Source organism: Salvelinus sp. IW2-2015, linkage group LG17, assembly GCF_002910315.2.
Source record: "Salvelinus sp. IW2-2015 linkage group LG17, ASM291031v2, whole genome shotgun sequence".
Classification (NCBI taxonomy): domain Eukaryota; kingdom Metazoa; phylum Chordata; class Actinopteri; order Salmoniformes; family Salmonidae; genus Salvelinus; species Salvelinus sp. IW2-2015.
Window position 1 is genome coordinate 33,539,213 of NC_036857.1, and position 22,783 is coordinate 33,561,995.

The 22,783-nt window shown below is 42.8% G+C and overlaps 1 protein-coding gene across 1 annotated transcript in view; it reads left to right on the forward strand.

The window, feature by feature from the left end:
* The first annotated feature begins 264 nt into the window (after positions 1 to 264).
* Positions 265 to 22,783, forward strand: part of plch2a (phospholipase C, eta 2a) — a 76,142-nt gene continuing 53,623 nt past the window's right edge. Inside the window, exons 1-4 of the mRNA XM_070448107.1 lie at positions 265 to 862; positions 10,879 to 11,025; positions 14,322 to 14,565; positions 15,465 to 15,594. Coding sequence (XP_070304208.1) covers positions 592 to 862; positions 10,879 to 11,025; positions 14,322 to 14,565; positions 15,465 to 15,594 — 792 coding nt within the window. The 5' untranslated portion in view covers positions 265 to 591. The remainder of the gene's footprint in view (positions 863 to 10,878; positions 11,026 to 14,321; positions 14,566 to 15,464; positions 15,595 to 22,783) is intronic.

Here is a 22,783-nt window from a genome sequence, read left to right on the forward strand (position 1 = left end):
AGAGATTCCGAAGGATTTACTCTCCCGACTGACACTGAGAGGCAGCCTTTTGAATTCTAGCTGAAGAACGAAGAGAAAGGACATATCATACAGGCGCACCTTGTTGTCAACTGAGATGGAGGGATGTTGAAGAGAAGGCGAGCTGAGAGAAGGGAAGGTTGTTTGCTGTGGTGAGCAGCGCCAGATTATTGACTAACTGTTGACAGCATTTGGAGAGGAGGATTTTCTTCTCGCTCTCCCACCGAGAGAACTGCCTACTGAAAAGGCTCTGAAAGAATGCTTTGGAAAGGAGCCAGCAGCAGATATTGTGATGACTAACTCTCAGCAATCTACCAAGGAAGCTGTACACTAATCAGCTCTAACAAAGGCAGAAGAAGCAGCCTTCCAAATCGAAACCCCCCCCAAAAATCCCCCTTTTGACCTCAGTCATACGTTAAGATGTCCATGTCGCATTTGCATTGGCTTTGCCAGCCAGAGGGAAAACAGACCTAACTCTACCTGAGCAAACGTAGCCGGGGCATTCAATCGCCGTTTCGCAATTGAGAGAAGCAAACGGGGAAACCGTCGGCGTGCACCCACAATCCTTCAGACATGAGCGCCTCAGTGATGACAAGTGGCCTTTTCCCCATGTCCTTTCCCGTGTCCTCTGCGCTGATGCGGTACGCGGAGGCTGCCCAGGAGCCATGCCCTACCACGGACCAGGCCCCCATCCACAGCGGCGAGACGGTGAAAGAGAAGAAGAAAGAGGGGGAGCGTGTTGTGTGTAAGAGCCAGCAGCAGGCCTCCCTATCCTGCCTGGTGGAAGAGTTCTTCTGTATTGGCAGCAGAATTGTGTCCTCCATGTGGAGGCTGGGAGACATGGGTAAGGATGGATGGATGGATGGATGGCATTTGGATTAGGTTAAAGATTGACCACTACAATAACTAGTGTTCTGGAGTACATTTGTTGTTGAAACGGAATGGGAACTTGGTCATGCATATCTGTATGTGTGTGTGTGTGTGTGTGTGTGTGCGTGTGTGTCTGGATTGTGGATGTGTTGTAGGAACAGTACATTTGTTATGTAGCTCTGGTGAGACGTGGTACTAGGTACTGTTCTACCAGATGACTGGAGTGTGTCAGTGGGACTGTGGTGGAACAACTTGTCCTATGACCTCACTATTACCTCATTACCTCATTGTTCTGCTGCTTTTTACATCAGTGACACAGACACCTTCACTACAGAAACATCGGTCTATAGGTGTCTATGTGTATTTGCTGTATGTGTGCGCACGCTTGTGTGTGTGGGTGTGTGACATATGGACTCCAGACAATCCCCTAAAGCTTAGCCTAGTGCTCTGACCGAGTGTGCGAAGGACAACGTGACTCCGCCCCTTTGGCTCTCCTGGCCCACTTCTTCTACCCAGACTGCACTCCCACTGAAGCGCCGGATGACCAGGTCATGCCATCACTGCGGTTACACCCGGCACTTCTGCCGCTGCTTATTTAACAGCATTAAGGTTGACACCAACTTACCTCATCCTCAGCTGCCTCCTGGCAGATTGCGTGTCCATCACCTGTCGTCTGGCTTCTATTTTAACCATGTAAATAGTCGTAAAGCCCTCACACGATGGGTAGACGTCTGAAGAGTGTAGTTATGAATCAAGCTCATGGAGTAATGTGTTTTACTCAAATCATGTTGAGAGTCAACACAAAGTTAGGAGATGGACTAAGTTGGGAATTTTGTCTGGGTGATTGTTGTATTGTTGTTGACGGTCAGTGTAATTACTTTTGATTCATTTTCAAGCAAGCATTTTTTTTCGGTCTGATTCTTATCATTAATTGCGTTTGTTGAATTCCAGTAGCTTGTACTCAAACAAACAAGCAAGCCACTTTAGTGTGTTTCAATCAGACCTTTTGGGGCGAAGTGATTTCTCCCATTCAGAGATGTAATTGTTTCCCTTATTAGCCGACACGTTGTTACACACAAGTGATTCTGACGTTCTCTCGTAATTACAATCAATTACAGGAAAAGTAAAATGAGTGTTAATTTAGGGTGACTTTGTTGACATGCTGAGGATAATACCATTATAATTGATGTATTTATTTTCAGTAGCTCCCAAATGTAATTTTGTTGTTGGTCATATCTCCCATGACTGGCATCTGTATACAGTAGGCTAGTCAAGCACAGTAATGACATATAATACTGTATTTTTTATGACAATTTTATCCTGCTGGACTGTCTTATTGTCTATATGTTTTTACATCTCCCCATACTGTGTAACCCTGAGCATGTTTCCATGGCAACGGCTCTGGACCCAATAATAAAGAGTTAGTTTGAAGTGGCCAGTCTCTGGGCAAACATTGAGATTTCCCTCCGGCTGTTAGTTTAAGTCTTTGCTACAGTACCCCTGCAGTATTTCTTTGCCATGCTGTGTCTGCTTGTTATCACAAAAAATGAATGTCTCACGTCATGCCAAACCATTTGCTCATTATACAATTCTCAGTCCTTTCCTGAGGGACCATTTTTTTAAGGGGGTGCACATTTTTTCTCTACCCACCTGAATCATTGAGCCCTTGATCAGTGGCATCAGGTTTGTTGGTGCTGCTGGGCTAAAACAAAAACCCGCTTGTGTGATCCCAAGGGGAATTGATCGAGAAACACTGCACTACACACACAGCTGGAGCACTTTTTATTTTCCATATCTAATTTCTTCCTAGAACACACACCAGTTCTTCTGTGCAGTGTGGTTTATATTATGAAGAGTTTCCTACAGATTCCTTGAAGTTGAGTCTTCTTTACAATGTGTATCTACCCCAGTTTGACGACTTGGTCCCTAATTGCTCCATTAGCAGCAATTCAAACAGCTGCAACTTCCGAGAGRGGCAGCATATCTCAGAGAGAGGGGAAAGTCCAACATGCACTAGACTGGTGCCTAATTGATTGTCCTTTGATTGATCGGGCTTCCACGGGCTGTGAGTAGCCTTGAAGTTTCCAACGTATTGACAAAATACGTTTGGAAAATATGCAGTATTTATTTTCCCATTCCAGAATAGCAGGGTTGGGGTCATCTAAATTCCAGTGAAACGTGTTGAATACAATTGAGTTGCATTCCTATGGAGAAACTCCATGTCCAAGCTAACAAACAGGAATTTAACTGAAGTGACCCCAACCCTGTAGAATGATGTGGTGTTCTGTACACTTCACAGTAGACTGTAGATGACCCAACAACCRATTAGTTCACATTCCATCTCCCCCAGTTTAGACTGCAGATATCCATCCTTTCATATCATAACTCTTTGAAGCAATCATCTCTCCCATCTACCTTCCTTTGTCTCCCCTTTCTTTCCTCTCCTTTTCCCCTCCTCTCTTTTTGGCTGCAATCAGCACTTGGCCCACTTTAAACAGAGTTTCGTTAGACTAGATTTGATTCGATTTTGCCTCTTGTCGCTGTAGTGAAATCAATTAGTCTACWCCCACCCAACACACACACACTCACTCACAGTTGAGTAGATTCCTGGAGGAGCTGTCTGTCCGTATCATGGACTATGAAGAGCTAAGATGAAGGCAGGGTATAAGGGATAGATGCAGTCAGTGATACAGTGTTGCGCTTTTAGGGGGTTGTGATGGTTCTGTAGCAGATGTTGGTCTTCACCGGGGACCACCTACCTTATTACATCTGGGATGGGTCTTCACAGATTCGGAGCTGAAGAGGCAGGCGGACAGTTTAGTTGTTGGCACAGTTCAGGGACGGGGGAATACAAAATATATAATACACAAATACTCAGCTACATTGTATGCCAAAACATTTTGGGGGAATATATTATTTTATACTAATACAATTGCTCATAGAAATCGATTTTGTTTAACAAGTAATTCAAAAAAATAGGTGTCAAAATGATCCCCCGTTTTCAATACTCCAGCACCCTCCCCCTGCGAGGATAAGGACACTGAGCCTTTTTCTTAAATGATTCATGAGATTGGGTGGGATCTTAAACCATTCCTCCATACAGAATACTTCCAGATCCTTGATATCCTTCATATGCACTTATGGACCAGCCTCTTCAATTCAAACCAAAGGTTTTCAATGGGGTTCAAGTCCGGATACTGAGATGGCCATTGTGATATGTTGATTTTGTGGTCAATTAACCATTTCTTTGTAGATTTTGATATGTGTTTCTTAGAAAAAAGGGTTTCAAAATGGTTATTCGGCTGTCCCCATAGGAGAACCCTTTTTGGTTCTGTGGAAAGGGTACTACATCGAACCCAAAAGGGTTCTACCTGGAACCAAAAAGGATTCTTCAAAGGGTTCTCCTATGGGCACAGACGAAGAACCCTTTAGGTTCTAGATTGCACCATTTTGTCCAAGAGTACATTTTTTGAGGGGAAAAAAGTATTACTTGTTAAACAAAATGTATTTCTCTGAGCAATTGTATAAAATAATATAATTTCCCTTTTTTTGCATACAATATAGCTCAGTATTTGAATTATTTATTTGATACAGTTATTTTTGCTCATCTTTATAAAGGCTGTCGATGTAAAAATAAATATATAAATAAAGTACTGTGTCTCTATGCCACAATAATGTAAGACTTCAACATCTATGCCCAAAGCCATAGAAATATAATTACTTGAATAGGTATTCCCATTCAAGTCAATGAGTGGGTGATGGGTGGTCTATTTGCATTGCTTAAACAGCCTGAGGATAAAATGAACACAAATGAGCTGGACTGTTTGCAAAGCCCGGCGGGTTTTACTGATGTTGTTGTTGGGCTGAGCATTGTTACAGTATGTCCAGGCCTATTTGGAATGTGCTAGAGTTACAGTTACAGTATGTCCAGGCCTATTTGGAATGAGCTAGAGTACAGTTACAGTATGTCCAGGCCTATTTGGAATGTGCTAGAGTACAGTTACAGTATGTCCAGGCCTATTTGGAATGTGCTAGAGTACAGTTACAGTATGTCCAGGCCTATTTGGAATGAGCTAGAAGTACAGTTACAGTATGTCCAGGCCTATTTGGAATGTGCTAGAGTACAGTTACAGTATGTCCAGGCCTATTTGGAATGTGCTAGAGTACAGTTACAGTATGTCCAGGCCTATTTGAATGTGCTAGAGTACAGTTACAGTATGTCCAGGCCTATTTGGAATGTGCTAGAGTACAGTTACAGTATGTCCAGGCCTATTTGGAATGTGGCTAGAGTACAGTTACAGTATGTCCAGGCCTATTTGGAATGCGCTAGAGTACAGTTACAGTATGTCCAGGCTATTTGGAATGCTAGAGTACAGTTACAGTATGTCAGGCCTATTTGGAATGGCTAGAGTACAGTTACAGTATGTCCAGGCCTATTTGGAATGGCTAGAGTACAGTTACAGTTGTCAGGCCTATTTGGAATGTGCTAGAGTACAGTTACAGTATGTCCAGGCCTTTTTGGATGTGCTAGAGTACAGTTACAGTATGTCCAGGCCTATTTGGAATGTGCTAGAGTACAGTTACAGTATGTCCAGGCCTATTTGGAATGTGCTAGAGTACAGTTACAGTATGTCCAGGCCTATTTGGAATGTGCTAGAGTACAGTTACAGTATGTCCAGGCCTATTTGGAATGTGCTAGAGTACAGTTACAGTATGTCCAGGCCTATTTGGAATGTGCTAGAGTACAGTTACAGTATGTCCAGGCCTATTTGGAATGTGCTAGAGTACAGTTACAGTATGTCCAGGCCTATTTGGAATGTGCTAGAGTACAGTTACAGTATGTCCAGGCCTATTTGGAATGTGCTGAAGTACAGTTACAGTATGTCCAGGCCTATTGGAATGTGCTAGAGTACAGTTACAGTATGTCAGGCCTATTTGGAATGAGCTAGGAGTCAGTTACAGTATGTCCAGGCCTATTTGCAATGAGCTAGAGTACAGTTACAGTATGCATCAGCTCTGTTGTCTCTGGTGAACAATATTCACAATGTGTATTCCATGCATAGCGACTCTCTCAACACCTATTTTCAAGGGAATGAAATGAATAAACATTATTGATCCCTAGAGGGAGAGACTGGGTTTTTTACTGGCAGCAGACAGACTGGGACAATACAGACACACCAGCATGCGTCAGAACACCTATGGAGATTCTCATTTTCTGTCCTCTCTCTGTCCTCCTCCGTGACCTGGAAACCGATAAGTGGTAGAGTGATCGAGGAAAGTGTCAAGTCGTTATTAGGCGAATGGAAGAGTGTCCGTCCCTCCTCAATACCCACCTTTCATCGAGGATAGTCATGTGTATTTGAGTTTTGATATCTGTCACTCCCCCTGTTGTTTTGTCGGAGTGGAAAAGCATGCACACATTACGCTACACACAATGATATACCATGACATTTGGCATTCTTACTGAAATAAAACAAACTTTTGAATGTAGATTTTATGACAGAAAAAGACATACTGTATTGCCTAGACAGGTTTCACGCATGTACAGTAGCTTGTTGTTGGCACTACAGTCAGACTCCATGTGTAGCCAGTTACACTGTACACATTCAAGGCTCTAATAAAAAATGAAACTGAACGTAAAATGAACTTCCACAATTTATTTCAATCGTAGCCATATCATCTTTACATCATTGAAATCACACTGATTCAAGCTATTTAACAGTTTAAAACATCCCTGTTATCATATACACATGTTGTCTTGAATTTCAATGTTAGCTAGCTTCGCTACTAAAAAGAAAGCTAGCCAACAACACCCAGAATTGCGACATGCACACTATCATCCACCTAAATTGCTGTAAAATCTGAATAATTCATCCAGTCATGAAAACATTTGGGCGGGCTATGCATGACACTTTATTGATCTAGTGGCTAAAGACAAAGAATAGTGTTTAATAGAGTTTAAAATGAATTTGGTTGTCTTTGGAGGAAACATTCACTTGTATATTTCTGTTATTTTTAKGTTTAAATTGTACATTATTTTGTGTGTAGGATGGACCTAGGAAAGTTGTGAAGGCATATATTTAATCTTGCATTTATGCTCTTTCAAATGATATAAGAACCATGAGTGTGCTATGTACATTTCTTGATTTATTAGCAGTTAAAAAGGGGGAGTATTACACTAAGATGAATTGTCCAACTGGCTGGGGTTATAGCAGGTTATTAAGGGTAATATAAAACAGTAACTGGTGCACAGTAATGTCATAGTATAAACACATTGTTCAATTTATCGTTATCGTGATAATTAAGTACATTTATCGTGATTTCGATTTTTGTGCCTGATAGAAATACTTCTCAATGTTGTCATATGATATCTCAAAACACTTTACAGTAGGGTTGGGTGGTATCCAGATTTTCATACCGTCATACCGRTTGTGTACCATACCGGGGTGTACGGTATTACCAGAAGTGCACACAAGGAGCGCTATTTCAAAAAATATATAAATTCATGCAACAGAGATCTTCATCTAGGAGGAGATTGAATGTCTCTGCTGTAACCAAGAAGCTTGATCTTGACATCTTGCCACTTAGCTAGCAAGTTAGCTAACCAAATGCATAGCTGGATATCATTTATTTGACACATCTTTGATTTCTTATAGTTATACTTAACTTATACTTATTGGCATGGCACACAGCCTCTTTGAGGCGGGGGTTCCCCCAACCCAAAAATGACAAATATGTTTGTTTGTTTTTTTAACAGTTGAAAATCATACCGTCGGTATTTCGAAATACCCCGGTATACTGTATAAACGGTATTTCGCCCAAGCCTACTTTACAGTCCAATCTATTGATCCCAATTGCCTTCGCCTACGACAGAAGAGAAATAATTGGGCATATGACTAGTAGTCTAGTCAGAATAGTAGTCTATTCTCTCGTTCAGCCTATTGCTGGCGTGTGAGGCTAACATAGTGCCACATACTGTAGCCTATATTATTAGCATCGTCGTAGCAGTAGCTGGTAGAATTGCAATTTAAGTAAGTAGTGGTCCGGATTGGACTGACATTCTGCATTATCCCCTGGAGCAGGTATTCCCAAACCGGGGGAATGCCGTCGAGGGTACGGCAAATAAAAATGTGATTCACATTTAAAAAATATATATACAGTATATCATCTTTTTTTCTATTTTTTTCCTTCACATTTTCAAACACTCCATTTATATTTTCCAACGGGGCTATACATTTGGGTGAGGTTTTTTTCTCACCTGAGTAGCTTTGTTTCACTGCCCCCCCAAAAACTTAACCATCTAGTGTTCAGCGGAATAACAACACAATGTCAAATACAGGTAGCCTAGTCAAATAATTAACATCCAATCACATTAACCATTACTCTCTTGCGGGAATTCCACTAACGATCCGTATGTAGCCAAAAGTAGCTGCTGCTCATGTTGGTATCTGTACTGATGGCGCATGACAGGGAGATATAGTGGAGTGGTAACACGCGTGCAAGCAGTTGCCCCCGATGCCACTTGGGTACACTGCAGCATCCACCGAGAGGCTCTTGCTGCCAAGGGAATGCCTGACAGRTTGAAAGARGTMTTGGACACTACAGTGAAAATGGTTAACTTTGTTAAAGCAAGGCCCCTGAACACTTGTGTATTTTCCGCACTATGCAATGATATGGGCAGCGACCATGTAATGCTTTTACAACATACAGAAGTGCGCTGGTTATCAAGGGGCAAAGTATTGACACATTTTTTTGAATTGCAAGACGAGCTTAAAGTTTTCTTTACTGACCATAATTTTCACTTGTCTGACCGCTTGCATGATGACGAGTTTCTCACACGACTGGCCTATCTGGATGATGTTTTTTCTCACCTGAATGATCTGAATCTAGGATTACAGGGACTCTCCGCAACTAGATTCAATGTGCGGGACAGAATTGAGGCTATGATTAAGAAGTTGGAACACGCAGGTCTTTCCATTAGTGTATGTTTTTTTGTGTGCAAATGAACTCAAGCTTACGGACAATGTCAAATGTGATATAGTGAAGCACCTGAGTGAGTTTGGTGCGCAATTACGCAMGTACTTTCCCGAAACGGATGACACAAACCACTGGATTAGTTATCCCTTTCATGCCCTGCCTCCAGCCTTTTCGYAATTGCAACAAGCGGTTCTGTGAAAATGTAATTTAATCACAAGCTCCTGCCTTGGCAAAGCTCCTGCCTTTCCACATACAGTCACAGACTGTATGTGGAAAATGATTTAAGACTGAGACTCTATGTTCATCCTTTCAAGCACACCTTTCTCATCAACCTGTGGTGAGTTATTCACAATTTTCGATGAACAAAAAAGGTTTTATATGTAAGATGGTTAAATAAAGAGCAAAATGATTGATTATTATAATATTATTATTTGTGCCCTGGTCCTATAAGAGCTCTTTGTCACTTCCCTCAAGCCGGGTTGTGACAAACTCACACTCATTCTTATGTTTAATAAATGTATCGTATAGTGTGTGTGTGGCAGGCTTACAATGATGGCAAAAAACAACATTTGAGAGTGCGCTGACCCTGGTGCTGGAGAGGGTACGCAGCTGGAGGTTGAATGTTTGAAGGGGTACGGGACTATAAAAAGTTTGGGAACCACTGCCCTGGAGTAAATTGACACAGGCAGTTTGGGGTTCGGGACTGCATGGAATTAACCAGGGCCTCTGGGCCCATTCTCACTATTGACCAATGAAAGCCCAGGGAAGCCAAATCAATGGCAATCTATCTATCACTGGGATGTCTGTACTACTTTAGCCTAACATAGCAGGCGTAAAAGAAATGCCTGAGCGGAGTTCCCACAGGAACCTAGGTTAAAGATGGCTGTATTCCTGAATGCATCAGGTTGTTGGCAACGCCGCTAAGGGTGGTACTACTTATACACCACACATAATGTTCATGGAGATGTTTATGATAATAATCATAATGGTAGTATATATTAATTATATATTAGTCAAACATGATTCATTCATAGGATGTTATTGACACCTGACAGTTGAGAATCTGCCATTGGAGACTTAGCCCAGGGTTGTGTCGGGCTAAACAGTGGCACTGCACAAGCTATATAGGGATGCCATTACCTGAGCTATCTGGGGAAGAGCTGTCAAACTGAAACCAAAATAATGACCTGAATGACCGAAATCATGCCATAAATGTGGGAGCGATATTTTGGTGCCGCTCTGTTTGACCCATTTTCCTCTTGGGGTATGTTTGGTGCTGTGCGAGAAGTGGTCTCGTCTCAGCACCAGTGTTTAACAATGTCTTCTGCACAAACCAAATGGATTCGGGTAGCTAACCATTTTTTTTCTTCCGCCCTAACACGGTGTAAAATAGGTGTCTGGTTCAGGGGATTATTTAAAAAGAAATTGCTTGGCTCTGCCCTCTCCCCCTTCATCTCCCCTTCCCTCCCTCTCTCTGCCTCCCCCTCTCGCTGTCACTCTCCCTCTCCCTACCCCTCTCTCTTGCCCCCTCCCTCTCTCCATGTCTCCCTCTCCCCCTCTCCCCCATTTCGCTCTCCCTCAACCCTCTCCCCCCTCTTTCTCTCTCTCTCTCTCTCCAGCCGTCTCCCCCTCTCTCCCATTATCCCCTTCTCACTCTCTCCCCCTCTCACTCTCTACCCCCTCTCCTCTCACTCTCCCCATCTCTCTCCCCCTCTTCCTCCCTCCCTCTCCCTCCAAGTAAAACACAGGCTGCTGTGAAAGCCATATCCAATGCAGTATGTGTGAGCGCGACCTTGTGTGAGTAAATGGTAAAAAAAATGTTTATCTGCCTTGAGCTCCAGACTGAAATGAATGAATGAATTGGTGCTTGACAACCAAACCTACTCGCACTCCAATGCAATACACACAGCCTCCCTCGTTATCCCAGACATAATCACTTAAATACACACACTCTCTCACTCTTACACTCTTACTCTCACACTAACTTCACGCTCTCTGTGTTTCTCTCTCCAGTGGAGAAGTGCATGAGCTCCATGCAGACAGGGACCCAGATGGTGAAGCTCCGCGGCGGCTCCAAGGGACTGGTGCGCTACTTCTACCTGGACCAACACAAGTCCTGCATCCGCTGGCGGCCTTCTCGCAAGAACGAGAAGGCCAAGAGTGAGTAGTTTTACTATTTTTCTTCATGACTGAATGATTGACTGACCTGCTTAGACCTGGAATTAACAGGAGTTAAGTCTCTGTAGCCACACAGTCTGTTTAATAGTAGAATGACGTAGCCAAGAGGGAGTCTCTTTGACTTTACGACTGACTGACTGGCCCTCATCCAGTGTCTCACGTTTTGATTCCCTACTTCTGTATTAACCTGGATGTAACAGGAATTACGGCCCAGATTCAATCAGATCCAGCGTTTAAGCCGGAGGGGTAACTGCGTTAGAGCTGTCAAATCAGTGAGCGGCTGCTCGTGTGGTCATTGTCACGAAGCCACACCCATCCCACTCGCTTTAGAAGTTCAGAATGAGAAAGGCTATATAAAAAATAATGACACTCGCGTTCAAAATCAATAAACAAAATAATAAGGATTTATACCGGCCTAATGTAACAGGGCTGCATGGGATTATTACTAATGCGACTCGGCACATCCAATGGAAATGTCCGTGATAGGTATAACGTCGGAAGCTCAAATGCGGTTACAACTCTGACACACCTCCGACATCGCCTAAATAAAAATGATGAAACTGATATGCGGTTGTCGGTTATCGCGGGTTAAGGCAGAACTGATTGAATCTAGACTAGTATTTATAGCTCCACGATTACTTTCATAGTACATATTAGTACATATAACATGTTTGCGTGAATGTCCCTTTAGTCTGTCTTACATCAACAATCAGCACTTCCATCTCTCCCACTAAGCTTATTACCATAGTCCCAAACAGCAGAGGAATCATTGAGGATTCACCTCAAAGTTGTTTGTGTAGAAACAAAATGGCCCCGTCTCACAGGAGGCACCAGGCTCAGTTTCCTGCCGCTCGCTTCGTAGCCTCTAGCCCAGCTCCACCACCGCCATGGGAGTTAATAAGCTTCTTAAGTAGCCTCAATTATTCATCGGCTTTAATCTGCCAGACCAGCGTCGCTTGAGTCAACACATTGAACCAGGAAAGGCGGAACGCAGGGACCTCCAGAGAGACGAATGGAGCAGGAAAGGAAATTAGAATAAGAACCCCGGAATCTTCCATTCTGTCACATGGGATCGGATTGGGAGATACCCTAATGAACACAGTCTCAGGCTATGCGATGGAAAACAAAAATCAGCATTTCTTATTGGACAAGTCTATTGTAAAGAACACGACCCTGCCTTGCCGGGGCAGTTTTAGTGGTGGGGAGTTGAGACAGCTGGGTGAGAAAGGTAGAGGTTGTTTTCATGCAGCAACACCAATCATGTCAACACAAAACTAAAAGACAGCAGGCCACATGACAGCACACTGACCCTACAGAAGCATATATATCTTTTTTGAAAGACTGTTCTTGAGAGGGCCACCATCACATTCCCGGCCCCAGATAACTGTACACTTCTGCATTATTTATGAACAGGCCTTATTCAGGGACCCCTTCATGCTTTCCCCCCTCTCCACCCGGGAGCACACAAGCCCCATGCGCTGTTGTTATTCAGCATGTCGGCTTCACCTTTGACATGTAGTCTTGTGTGTGTTGACAATCTCCAATCAAACTGGTTTCAGGTTTCCATTCAACTGGGAGGCTTCTGTGCGACCTGAGACGCATACTGTACCTGTGTGCATGCATGTGTATAGAATTCTTCTGTATTTTTTCGTTTCAATTTGAAAATGTGGAGTACTGTAGTTTTTTTTAGATTGCATAGATCACTCCTCTCCTATAACGATGCTCTGTGTCTGTTCCTAAATTAACACTCTGTCTGTGTTTAACAGAAATCAATCCACACGCATAATTGTATTAGTATATTAATAGATTCATCAATTACCATTATCTAAGTGAGTTTCATCGAGAAACTTTCTTAGATAATTCTTTCTTAGATAGTAGCAATACAAGGATATAACATCTACAGAAAAGACAGAAATGCTTATGCTTGAAGTGTTGCGATATACAGTACCAGTCAAAAGTTTGGACACACCTACTCATTCAAGGGTTTTTCTTTATTTTTACTATTTTCTACATTGTAGAATAATAGTGAAGACATCAAAACGATGATTTAACACAAATGGAATCATGTAGTAACCAGGATGAATAGGCTGCAAAAGCTAATGGAGATCCAAATAAATAAATTAACCATCAATGCATATTGGCTGGACCTCCTCCAAGCATTAATCAAAGGCACAAAGGCTTTTGAACTAACTGTACTGGAATGGATTGTTTTGCTCAGGTTGGATGGCCTCTAGGTCAGCAAGTTAGTATTTTCAAGGGAATTATGCATGTTCAACAGCTCCGCGACCCAAGGGGCTGGCATATGAAATAATGACATGGAGAGAGCTCAACCTGAAAACCAGCCAGAATATATTTTATTAACTCCCAAATTAGGTGATCATCCCAAAAGGTTACTGAGTCAATCTTCCCGAAAACAGGCCAACGTGATAGTATACACTTCTCACCTTTTCTGTCTCAGAACATTGAGTGGTCTTGACGTAAACTCAAAATGGCCACCACATACAGTTGAAGTCAGAAGTTTACATACACTTAGGTTGGAGTCATTAAAACTCGTTTTTCAACCACTCCACAAATGTCTTGTTAACAAACTATAGTTTTGGTAAGTCGGTTAGGACATCTACTTTGTGCATGACACAAGGAATTTTTCCAACAATTGTTTACAGACTGATTATTTCACTTATAATTCACTGTATCACAATTCCAATTCCATATTGCCTAAGCCTCGTAATTCAGACTTCTAAGTTAAGTTTCGATCCCTCCCTGTACCTCAACAATTTAGCCGCCCGCTGCTGTTTCAGCCTCGTTATACGTCAGACGGGGGGGGGGGGAATAAATCCAATCCCGCCCAATGGAATAAACTCAATATAATATGAATATGAGGGTTATAAATGGATTTGCTTCATCGAGTGACTTTTCCTGATTCTCTATTAAGTTTTAATGGTCTACATCGGAAGTGCCTCAGGTTTCCCTTGAATAGTTCCTCTTTTAACATGTGGATTTTTCACACTACTGAGCTGGGCTAAATGAAATGGGCCTGGTTATGCATTTTTTTTAGGCGCTGAAATGGACAATTTGAAAGGGAAGTAACTAAGCCAAAACAGTATGGTTCCGTTTGGCATAATGGTGTGAAAAGGGTCATGTAAGGGCCAAATTCAACGTCAACAGTCAGCTTTTCATTGTTTCACCTGACTTTTCCAGCGTGATGGTGAACTAACCTTTATTTCCTATCTCTCTCCCTTTTTCCCTCTCTCCCTCCCTCCCGCCCTCGCTCTATCCAGTCTCCATCGACTCCATCCGAGAGGTGTGCGAGGGCAAGCAATCTGAGATCTTCCAGCGCTACTCTGAGGGCAGCTTCGACCCCAACCGCTGTTTCAGCCTGTATTATGGCGAGCGCTTGGAGTCCCTGGATCTAGTGTCCAGCACGGGCGAGGAAGCYCGCACCTGGATCACTGGCCTCAAGTACCTGGTGGCGGGCATCAGCGACGAGGACAGCCTGGCCAAGKGGCAGCGCACCCGTGATCAATATCCTTACTGGGGAAATGGGCATGTTAGGCTGTCTCTGGGCATGGGTAACTGGACAGCCGGGTCTTATTCATTAGTGCACACTAGCAAAAATGTTTTGCAGCGGAAAATTAGCATTTGTAATTGGACAGGTTTAGCTTGTCCCTCCCGGTTTCAATCTGTTTTCTTCCGTTGCCTAATAAATAGGACCCACAGGTCAATGACATTTCTATTCAGTCYGTGCAGGTCAGGAGAAGAATTGAAATACCGTTTTTGATGAGGACTTTTCAATATTTGAATTGGAGTGTGGATAAGGAATAATGATGCTAGCACGCATGCACACACACTAAAGTTCCTTCCCTCTCCCCACACGCAGACTGACACACACAGTCTTCCGTGCTGGCATGTCAGCAAGGCTGATGTGCTGATAAAAGGAGGGCAGGTGAAGGCTGCCGGAGGCACCTATCACATCGTCTCGATCAGAGACGCACACAGACGGTTTGCGCTAAAATTAGACTCGGCTGCGGAGAGTGAGAGCTGTGTGAGAGATCAAAAGGTTTTGCTCGTTTCAGAACGGTTTGGGCTCTGAACCGCAATTCACCTTCTCTAAATATTCTGAACCACCTTAGCTGTAAACTTTTGTTGCAGATGATACTTGATTAATTGATTAATCAATCAATAAATCGATGTGAACACCTGTGGATAGTTAATAGAACACCTAGACTGCATTTAAACAGGCAAGTACCCGTGTCTGTACCCGTGTCTGTACCCGTGTCTGTACCCGTGTCTGTACCCGTGGCCGTGCTCACGCCTGTGCCCGTGTCTGTGTCTGTGCCCGTGTCTGTGCCCGTGTCTGTGCCCYTGMCCGTGTCTGTGCTTACATGTGTGTTATCCATCCTCAACTCCTGGTTGACTGGTACGTGGCTGAAGCAGACATTTGCGGAGGCGGATAAGAACGGCGATGGCAGCCTGAGCATCAGCGAGGTCCTGCAGCTCCTCCATAAACTCAACGTCAACCTACCCCGCCAGAAAGTCAAGCAGATGTTCAAGGTACACTACAGTCATATTTTTATGTTAATAGTAATGTAGCTTTAATAGCACTTTGATAATCTCAAAATGAGAGGGAGAGAAGGAGTGTTATAAGTGACAGCAAGGATGCTTAGTGGCCTTTTTTARCAATGTGTGTGTCTCATTGGTTTGTTGTGGTAGGGACGCACTACTCTCTCAATAATGAGCAGTCAAACAATCTTACAGACAAGTCTGTCAATGGYGTTGGTCCCAAATGGCACCCTATTTAATCTGTAAGTCTTTGCTAGGTAAAGCCCCGCCTTATCTCAGCTCACTGGTCACCATAGCAACACCCACCCGTAGCACGCACTCCAGCGGGTATATTGCACTGGTCATACCCAAAGCCAACACTTKCTTTGGCCTCCTTTCCTTCCAGTTCTCTGCTGCCAATGACTGGAACGAATTGCAAAAATCTCTGAAGCTGGAGTCTTTTATCTCCCTCTCTAACTTTAAGCATCAGCTGATTGAGCAGCTTACCGATCACTGTACCTGTACACAGCCAATCTGTAAATAGCACACCCAACTACCTCATCCCCATATTATTACTTTCCCTCTTGCTCTTTTACACCCCAGTATCTCTACTTCCACATCATCATCTGCACATCTTTCACTCCAGTATTAATGCTAAATTGTAATTATTTTCGCCTCTACGGCCTATTTATTGCCTACCTCCCTACTCTTCTACATTTGCACACACTGTACATAGATTTTTCAATTTTTATTTTATTTTGTGTTATTGTCTGTACGTTTGTTTGTGTGTAACTCTGTGGTGTTGTTTTTACCGCACTGCTTTGCTTTATCTTGGCCAGGTCGCAGTTGTAAATGAGAACTTGTTCTCAACTGGCCTACCTGGTTAAATAAAGGTGAAATTATAAAAATAAAAATAAACATTTGATATAGTGCACTACGTTTGGCCAGAGCCCTAAGCGCTACATAGGGAATAGGGTGCCAATCAGGATACAAACATTGTCAATAGATTTTTTCATTTTTAATTTATTTAACCTTTAACCTATTTAACTAGGCAAGTCAGTTAAGAACAAATTCTTATTTACAATGACGGGGCCAATTGTGCGCCGCCCTGATCAAAGCAATTGATACTACGTGTATTTATTTTAGTAAATACTTTCTTAACACTTTTTTTTCTGAAAACTGCGTTGTTGGTTAAGGGCTTGTAAGTAAGCATTTCACTGTAAGGTCTACAGCTGTTGTATTCGGCGCATGTGACAAATACAATATGACTTGATTTTGTGGATATTTTGAAACAGTAAGTACAAAACCAGAGATGCACTTTAATTTCTGAGATGATATTTTGTGAGTCTTTATCTTATGAAAGAGATGACGGCCCCTTTGTTTCCAATATGTTTAATTAACACCATAAAGCTTAAGCAAACGACAATTACCTTTGATTTCTTAGATATCTCGACCTAGTTTGTGTGTGAATGCACATCCTATTCTCCCTGTATGGTTTAGAAATGACGAGGCAGCTTTTTCTAAATGACCCAGTCATGGTAAATAGAAAGGGCTGTGGCTTTCACGTCTTGATTATTTCACAACTTTAAATTGAGTTCTTTCAACAACTTCATTCAAGAATGTCGCAAAAGTACGCATTCACACTTGACCTTTTCCAAACCCATTTCGAATTACTCACTCAGTGGTAATGGGGATGTGTCATCATGATGGTTGTGACATTTCGGACAGATTTGTCACAGGAAACTGTATTACAGGAAAGGCAATTGTGTCGTTCCATTTGATTTCAATCACTTTTTAAATGTATTATTTTTACCCCTTTTCTCCCCAATTTCGTGTTATTCAATTGGTAGTTACAGTCTTGTCCCATTGCTGCAACCCCCGTACGGACTCGGGAGAGGCTAAGGTCGAGAGCTGTAGGTCCTCCGAGACACGATCCAGCCAAGCCGCACTGCTTCTTGACACAATGCCCACAATGCCAACCCGGAAGCCAGCCGTTTCCTCCACCAGGTGTTGGAGGAAACACCGTACACCTGGCGGCCGTGTCAGCGTGCATGCGCCCGGCCCACCACAGGAGTCGCTAGAGCACGATGGGACAAGGACATCCCGGCCGGCCAAACCCTCCCCTAACCCGGACGACGCTGTGCCAATTGTGCTCCGCCCCGTGGGTTTCCCGGTCGCGACCGGCTGCGGATCTCTAGTGGCACATCTAGCACTGCGATGCAGTACCTTAGACCACTGCTCCACTCGGGAGGCCTTTCAATCACTTTTTAACCACACCCTTTTGTTTTGAGCAAAACTTACCATACATATTTGCTATGGTAGAAGTGGTCCTGAATGCCCCAAATGTTTTTGCATTTTACCCCCCTTTTCTCCCCAATTTCGATCTTGTCTCATCGCTGCAACTCTCCAACGGGCACGGGAGAAGCGAAGGTGGAGTCATGAGTCCTCCGGAACATGACCCGCCTAYCTGCTCTCCTTAACACCCGCCAGATTAACCRGGAAGCCAGCAGCACCGCATGTGTCGGAGGACACAGTTAAACTGGCGACCGGGGTCAGCCTGCAGAAGGAGTTCCACAAAGAGTTGCTAGAGCTCGATGACCCAAGTAAAGTAAAGCCCCCCCCCCCGGCCAAACCCTCCCCTAACCTGGACGACGCTGGGCCAATTGTCCTCCATCCTATGGGACTCCCGGCCACGATGCAGTGCCTTAGACTGCTGCGCCACTCGGGAGGCCCAAGTTGACCCATTTTGCATACCATGAGACATCCATGCCTTCACTGGAAAAGATAAACGGTTTAGTTTGATATCATTTTAAAGCTTACAAACAGGGTTGTCAAACTATTTTAGAATTTCTTTWAAAAAAAGTGTCAACCGTCGGTTGAGACACAGCATGCCTTTGAAWACAGGGTGGGTGTCATTTGTGCTGTCAAAAAGTCTGTATGAACAGTTTACATATACTGTACAATGCCTTCAGAAAGTATTCACASCCCTTGACTTTTTCCACATWTTGCTGTGTTACTGCCTGAATTTAAAATTGAGATGTTGTCACTGGCCTACTCTATAATATCAAAGTGGAATTATGTTTGTATATTTTTTGTTTTACAAAAAATGAAAGGGCGACATTCCTTGAGTCAAGATTTCATCCCCTCTGTTATGGCAAGTCTAAACAAGTCCTGAACTGGTTCCAACCCCAAAAAGTACTGGTATATATCGTTCCTTTCTGTTCCTTTTRTTAACCAGTGAAGTCAACAGTTTTTTAGATTTAGCTAATTCAATTACTTCACCAATCAGTGCGGATAGAGCAGGCAAGCTATTTGTTTACATGCGTGGTGGACAGACAAGTGTAGCCTATGGCACAAGATGAGAGTGAAAATGTGCAGGTAGGGAAAGAGTGAGAGAGGGTTGAGGAGCATTATATGAATTAGTTCCACAGAATTATACCTAGGAGGAGTGGCTTCTATGGAGAAACGTTGAATGTCGTTTGAGCTAGCTAGCTAACAAGCTTGTGTGTGCAGAGTGGCACCAGAATTAAAAACACGTCTTACCTTTTTGTAGTTACTAAATCCAACGTGAAACATGATAACTATGCMTATAGTATTATAAACACAACATGCAACAATTTCAAAGATTTTACTGAGTTACAGTACATATAAGGAAATCAGTCAATTTAAATAAATAAATTAGGCCATAATCTATGGATTCCACATGACTTGTAATACAGATATGCATCTGTTGGTCACAGATACCTTAAAAAAAAGGTAGGGGTGTGGATCAGCTTGGGAGCTTTAACAATGTGCGGGCTTCTTTGTTCGTTACTAGGAGCYTGGATCAGAACACCAGTCAGTATCTGGTGTGACCACAATTTGCCTCATMCAGCCCAACACATCTCCTTCGCATAGAGTTAATCAGGCTGTTGATTGTGGCCTGTGGAATGTTGTTCCATTCAATGGCTGTGCGAAGTTGCTGGWTATTGGCAGGAACTGGAACACTTTGTCATACACGTTGGCCCAGAGCATCCCAAACYTGCTCAATTGGTGACATGTCTGGTGAGTATGCAGGCCATGGAAGAACTGGGACATTTTCAGCTTCCAGGAATTGTGTACAGATCCTTGTGACATGGGGKCGTGRATTATCATGCTGAAACATGAGGTGATGGCGGCATATGAATGGRACGTTAATGGGCCTCAGGATCTCATCATGGTATCTCTGTGCATTCAAATAYCCATCGATAAAATGCAATTGTGTTCTATGTCTGTAGCTTATGCCTGCCCATACCATAACCCCACCGCCACCATGGGGCACTCTGTTCACAACYTTGACATCAGCAAACTGCTCGCCCACACAACGCCATACACGTGGTCTCCGGTTGCGAGGCCGGTTGGACGTACTGCCATATTCTCTAAAACGATGTTGGYGTCAGCTTATGGTAGAGAAATTAGCATTAAATTGTCTGGCAACAGCTCTGGTTGACATTCGTTCAGTCAACATGCCAATTGCACGCTCCCTCAAAACATCTGTGGCATTTTGTTGTGTGTCAAAACTGCTAATTTTGGAGTGGCCTTTTATTGTCCRCAGCACAGTGTGCACCTGTGTAATGATCATGCTGTTTAATTAGCTTCTTGATATGCCACACCTGTCAGGTGGATAGATTATCTTGGCAAAGGATAAATTCTCACTAACAGGGATGTAAACATATTTGTACAAAACATTTTAGAGAAATAGGCTTTTTGTGTGTATGTATTTTTATTTTTATTTTTATTTTTTATCTCATGTAACATTGGACCAACACTTTACATGGTGTGTTTATATTTTTGTTCTGTGTAGCATTGAAAAAGTTCATCCATTCTCCTCTAGCTAATTAAAAACTCTCTCCCTATCTTCTGAATCAAGCTTGTAAAGTCAGTACAGTAGCCTGTGCTATGGATGGGGGAGGGGCAGGTAGCCTAAACACGCACAGGCAAAGATTTTCAGCTTGCAGGCAGACACTGGAAGTTTCTGAGTGACAGAGTGATGGCTTTGCATAGGAGCTTTGTTGCGTTTTGTCCGTCGGACTGCCAGATGGTGAAGCGTGATTCATCACTCCAGAGAATGCATTTCCACTGCTCCAGAGTCCAATGGTGGCGAGCTTTACACCACTCTAGCTGACGCTTGGCATTGCGCATGGTGAACTTAGGCTTCAGTGTGGCTGCTCAGCCATGGAAYCCCATTTCATGAATCTCCCAACTAACAGTTATTGTGCTGAAGTTGCATTGAGGCAGTTTGGCACTCGGTACTGAGTGTTGCAACTGAGGACTGATGATTTTTACGGGCTACACGCTTCAGCACTCGGCAGTCCCGTTCTGTGAGCTTGTGTGGCCTACCACTTTGCGGCTGAACAGTTGTTGCTCCTAGACTTTTCCACTCCACTTTTCCACTCCAAACACCAGAGAAGATGGTGTTTGGAGGATATATTGGCCAATATATCCTCCAAACACCGGCTTCGAGGGTATTCTCACTTTTATACAACGGGGTTACCAACATATTAAAATAATGATTTACATATTTTCATTCAACTTTATTTTGATGAATTTATTCATACTATTTCATCCTTCCACAAGATATAGTCCCGACACAAATCTAAGGTTGCTAGCCAAGCCAGCTGGTCGTTCGTTCTATCGGTTCGGTTGCCAGAGACGTGACCCAGTCGTTAAGTCTTTTTGTTCTGTATCTATGGACGCGACCGAGTTGTTTGTTCTAAGTGTTCTACTGCCATACTGGCTGTCAACGTTCTTATCCCTTGCATGCTAGCTAGCCAACTACATCAGACTTGCAGTCACGTCAAACAGTGCAGCCAGAATAACAACAAAGTAGCTGCATTTGCATTTGTTTAAGCTGTTTTCTAGTGAAATGTATTTCTAACATCCACAACAATAATCTAATGATGCACAATAATGCTCGATTTTAGCTGGCATAAAAATGTACTCTCCCGTCAGGACACTGTTGTTCAGAGGAGCTAGCCAACACAATCCCTTCAAACTGAAGCTGGAAAGACTGCAAACTAGATGCATTTCATTTGACCTGTTTGCTATTGATATTTCTTTGTATATTCTTTGTATAAAAATGATGCTGATTCATGATTTCGAATGGCTGAGAAAAGCTGCCTGCCTGTCTGTCTCATCCCGAGTCCCGACACGTTCATTACTATGCGACAGCTGGAGATTGAATTTGAATATTGTAACAATGTTGCAAATGTCAGAGAGACAGACGGCAAGGTTTATACAAATCTCCGCTGTTGAAAACAACTAAATGTTAGTCTAAAAGAAATGTGAGATAATGTCTACGTGCTTTTTATAGTGGAGATCAAGTGTATAAATTGCCTGGCTGGGCTAATGAGACAGTGGATTGCGCAGTCAGTTGGAACAGAGTAAATAGCRATTTTAATGTCATATATTAAGCAGATGGTAACTTGTGGAATAGACACCAGCTGGAATGCGGTTTTAACCCATCAGCATTCAGGATTAGACCCAACCGTTGTACAATTCACAATCACAGCACTAACAGTGAACCGGGGCAGCTCTAGCAGGGCAGAAATTTGACGAACTGACTTGTTGGAAAGGTGGCATCCTATGACGGTGCCACGTTGAAAGTCACTGAGCACTTCAGTAAGGCCATTCTACTACCAATGTGTCCTCAATTTTATTTACATTTACATTTAAGTCATTTTATTTACTTTTTTATTTTTTATTTTTATTTATTTTATTTATTTATTTTATACACCGGTCATCTACGGGTGTGGCTGAAATAGCTGAATCCACTAATTTGAAGAGGTGTCCACATACTTTTTGTATATATAGTGTATCTGCAACAAAACAAAACAACATTTTTTTAATGCTGATTTGAGATATTATCATGAGAATATGTGGCCAATTGGATGGAAACCTAGCTTGTAATGTCTATGATAATCTTTTAAATGTATGCAAATTGTAAAGTATTTTTGTCTGTAACGTATTTTCCGGTATGTGTCAGATCGCAGGAAGACTAGCTGTCTCCATTGACGTTGGCTAATGGGGATCCTAATAAAAATCCTAAATCCTAAAAAGTGGCGGTGAGAAGATCAAGGAAAGATGAATGGAGATATAACCCTTGATAAATGACTTTTTACTTAGGGTTCGGCTAGTAGCTACAAACTCCCAGCCATGACATAGCCTAGTAAAGCCAGAGGGT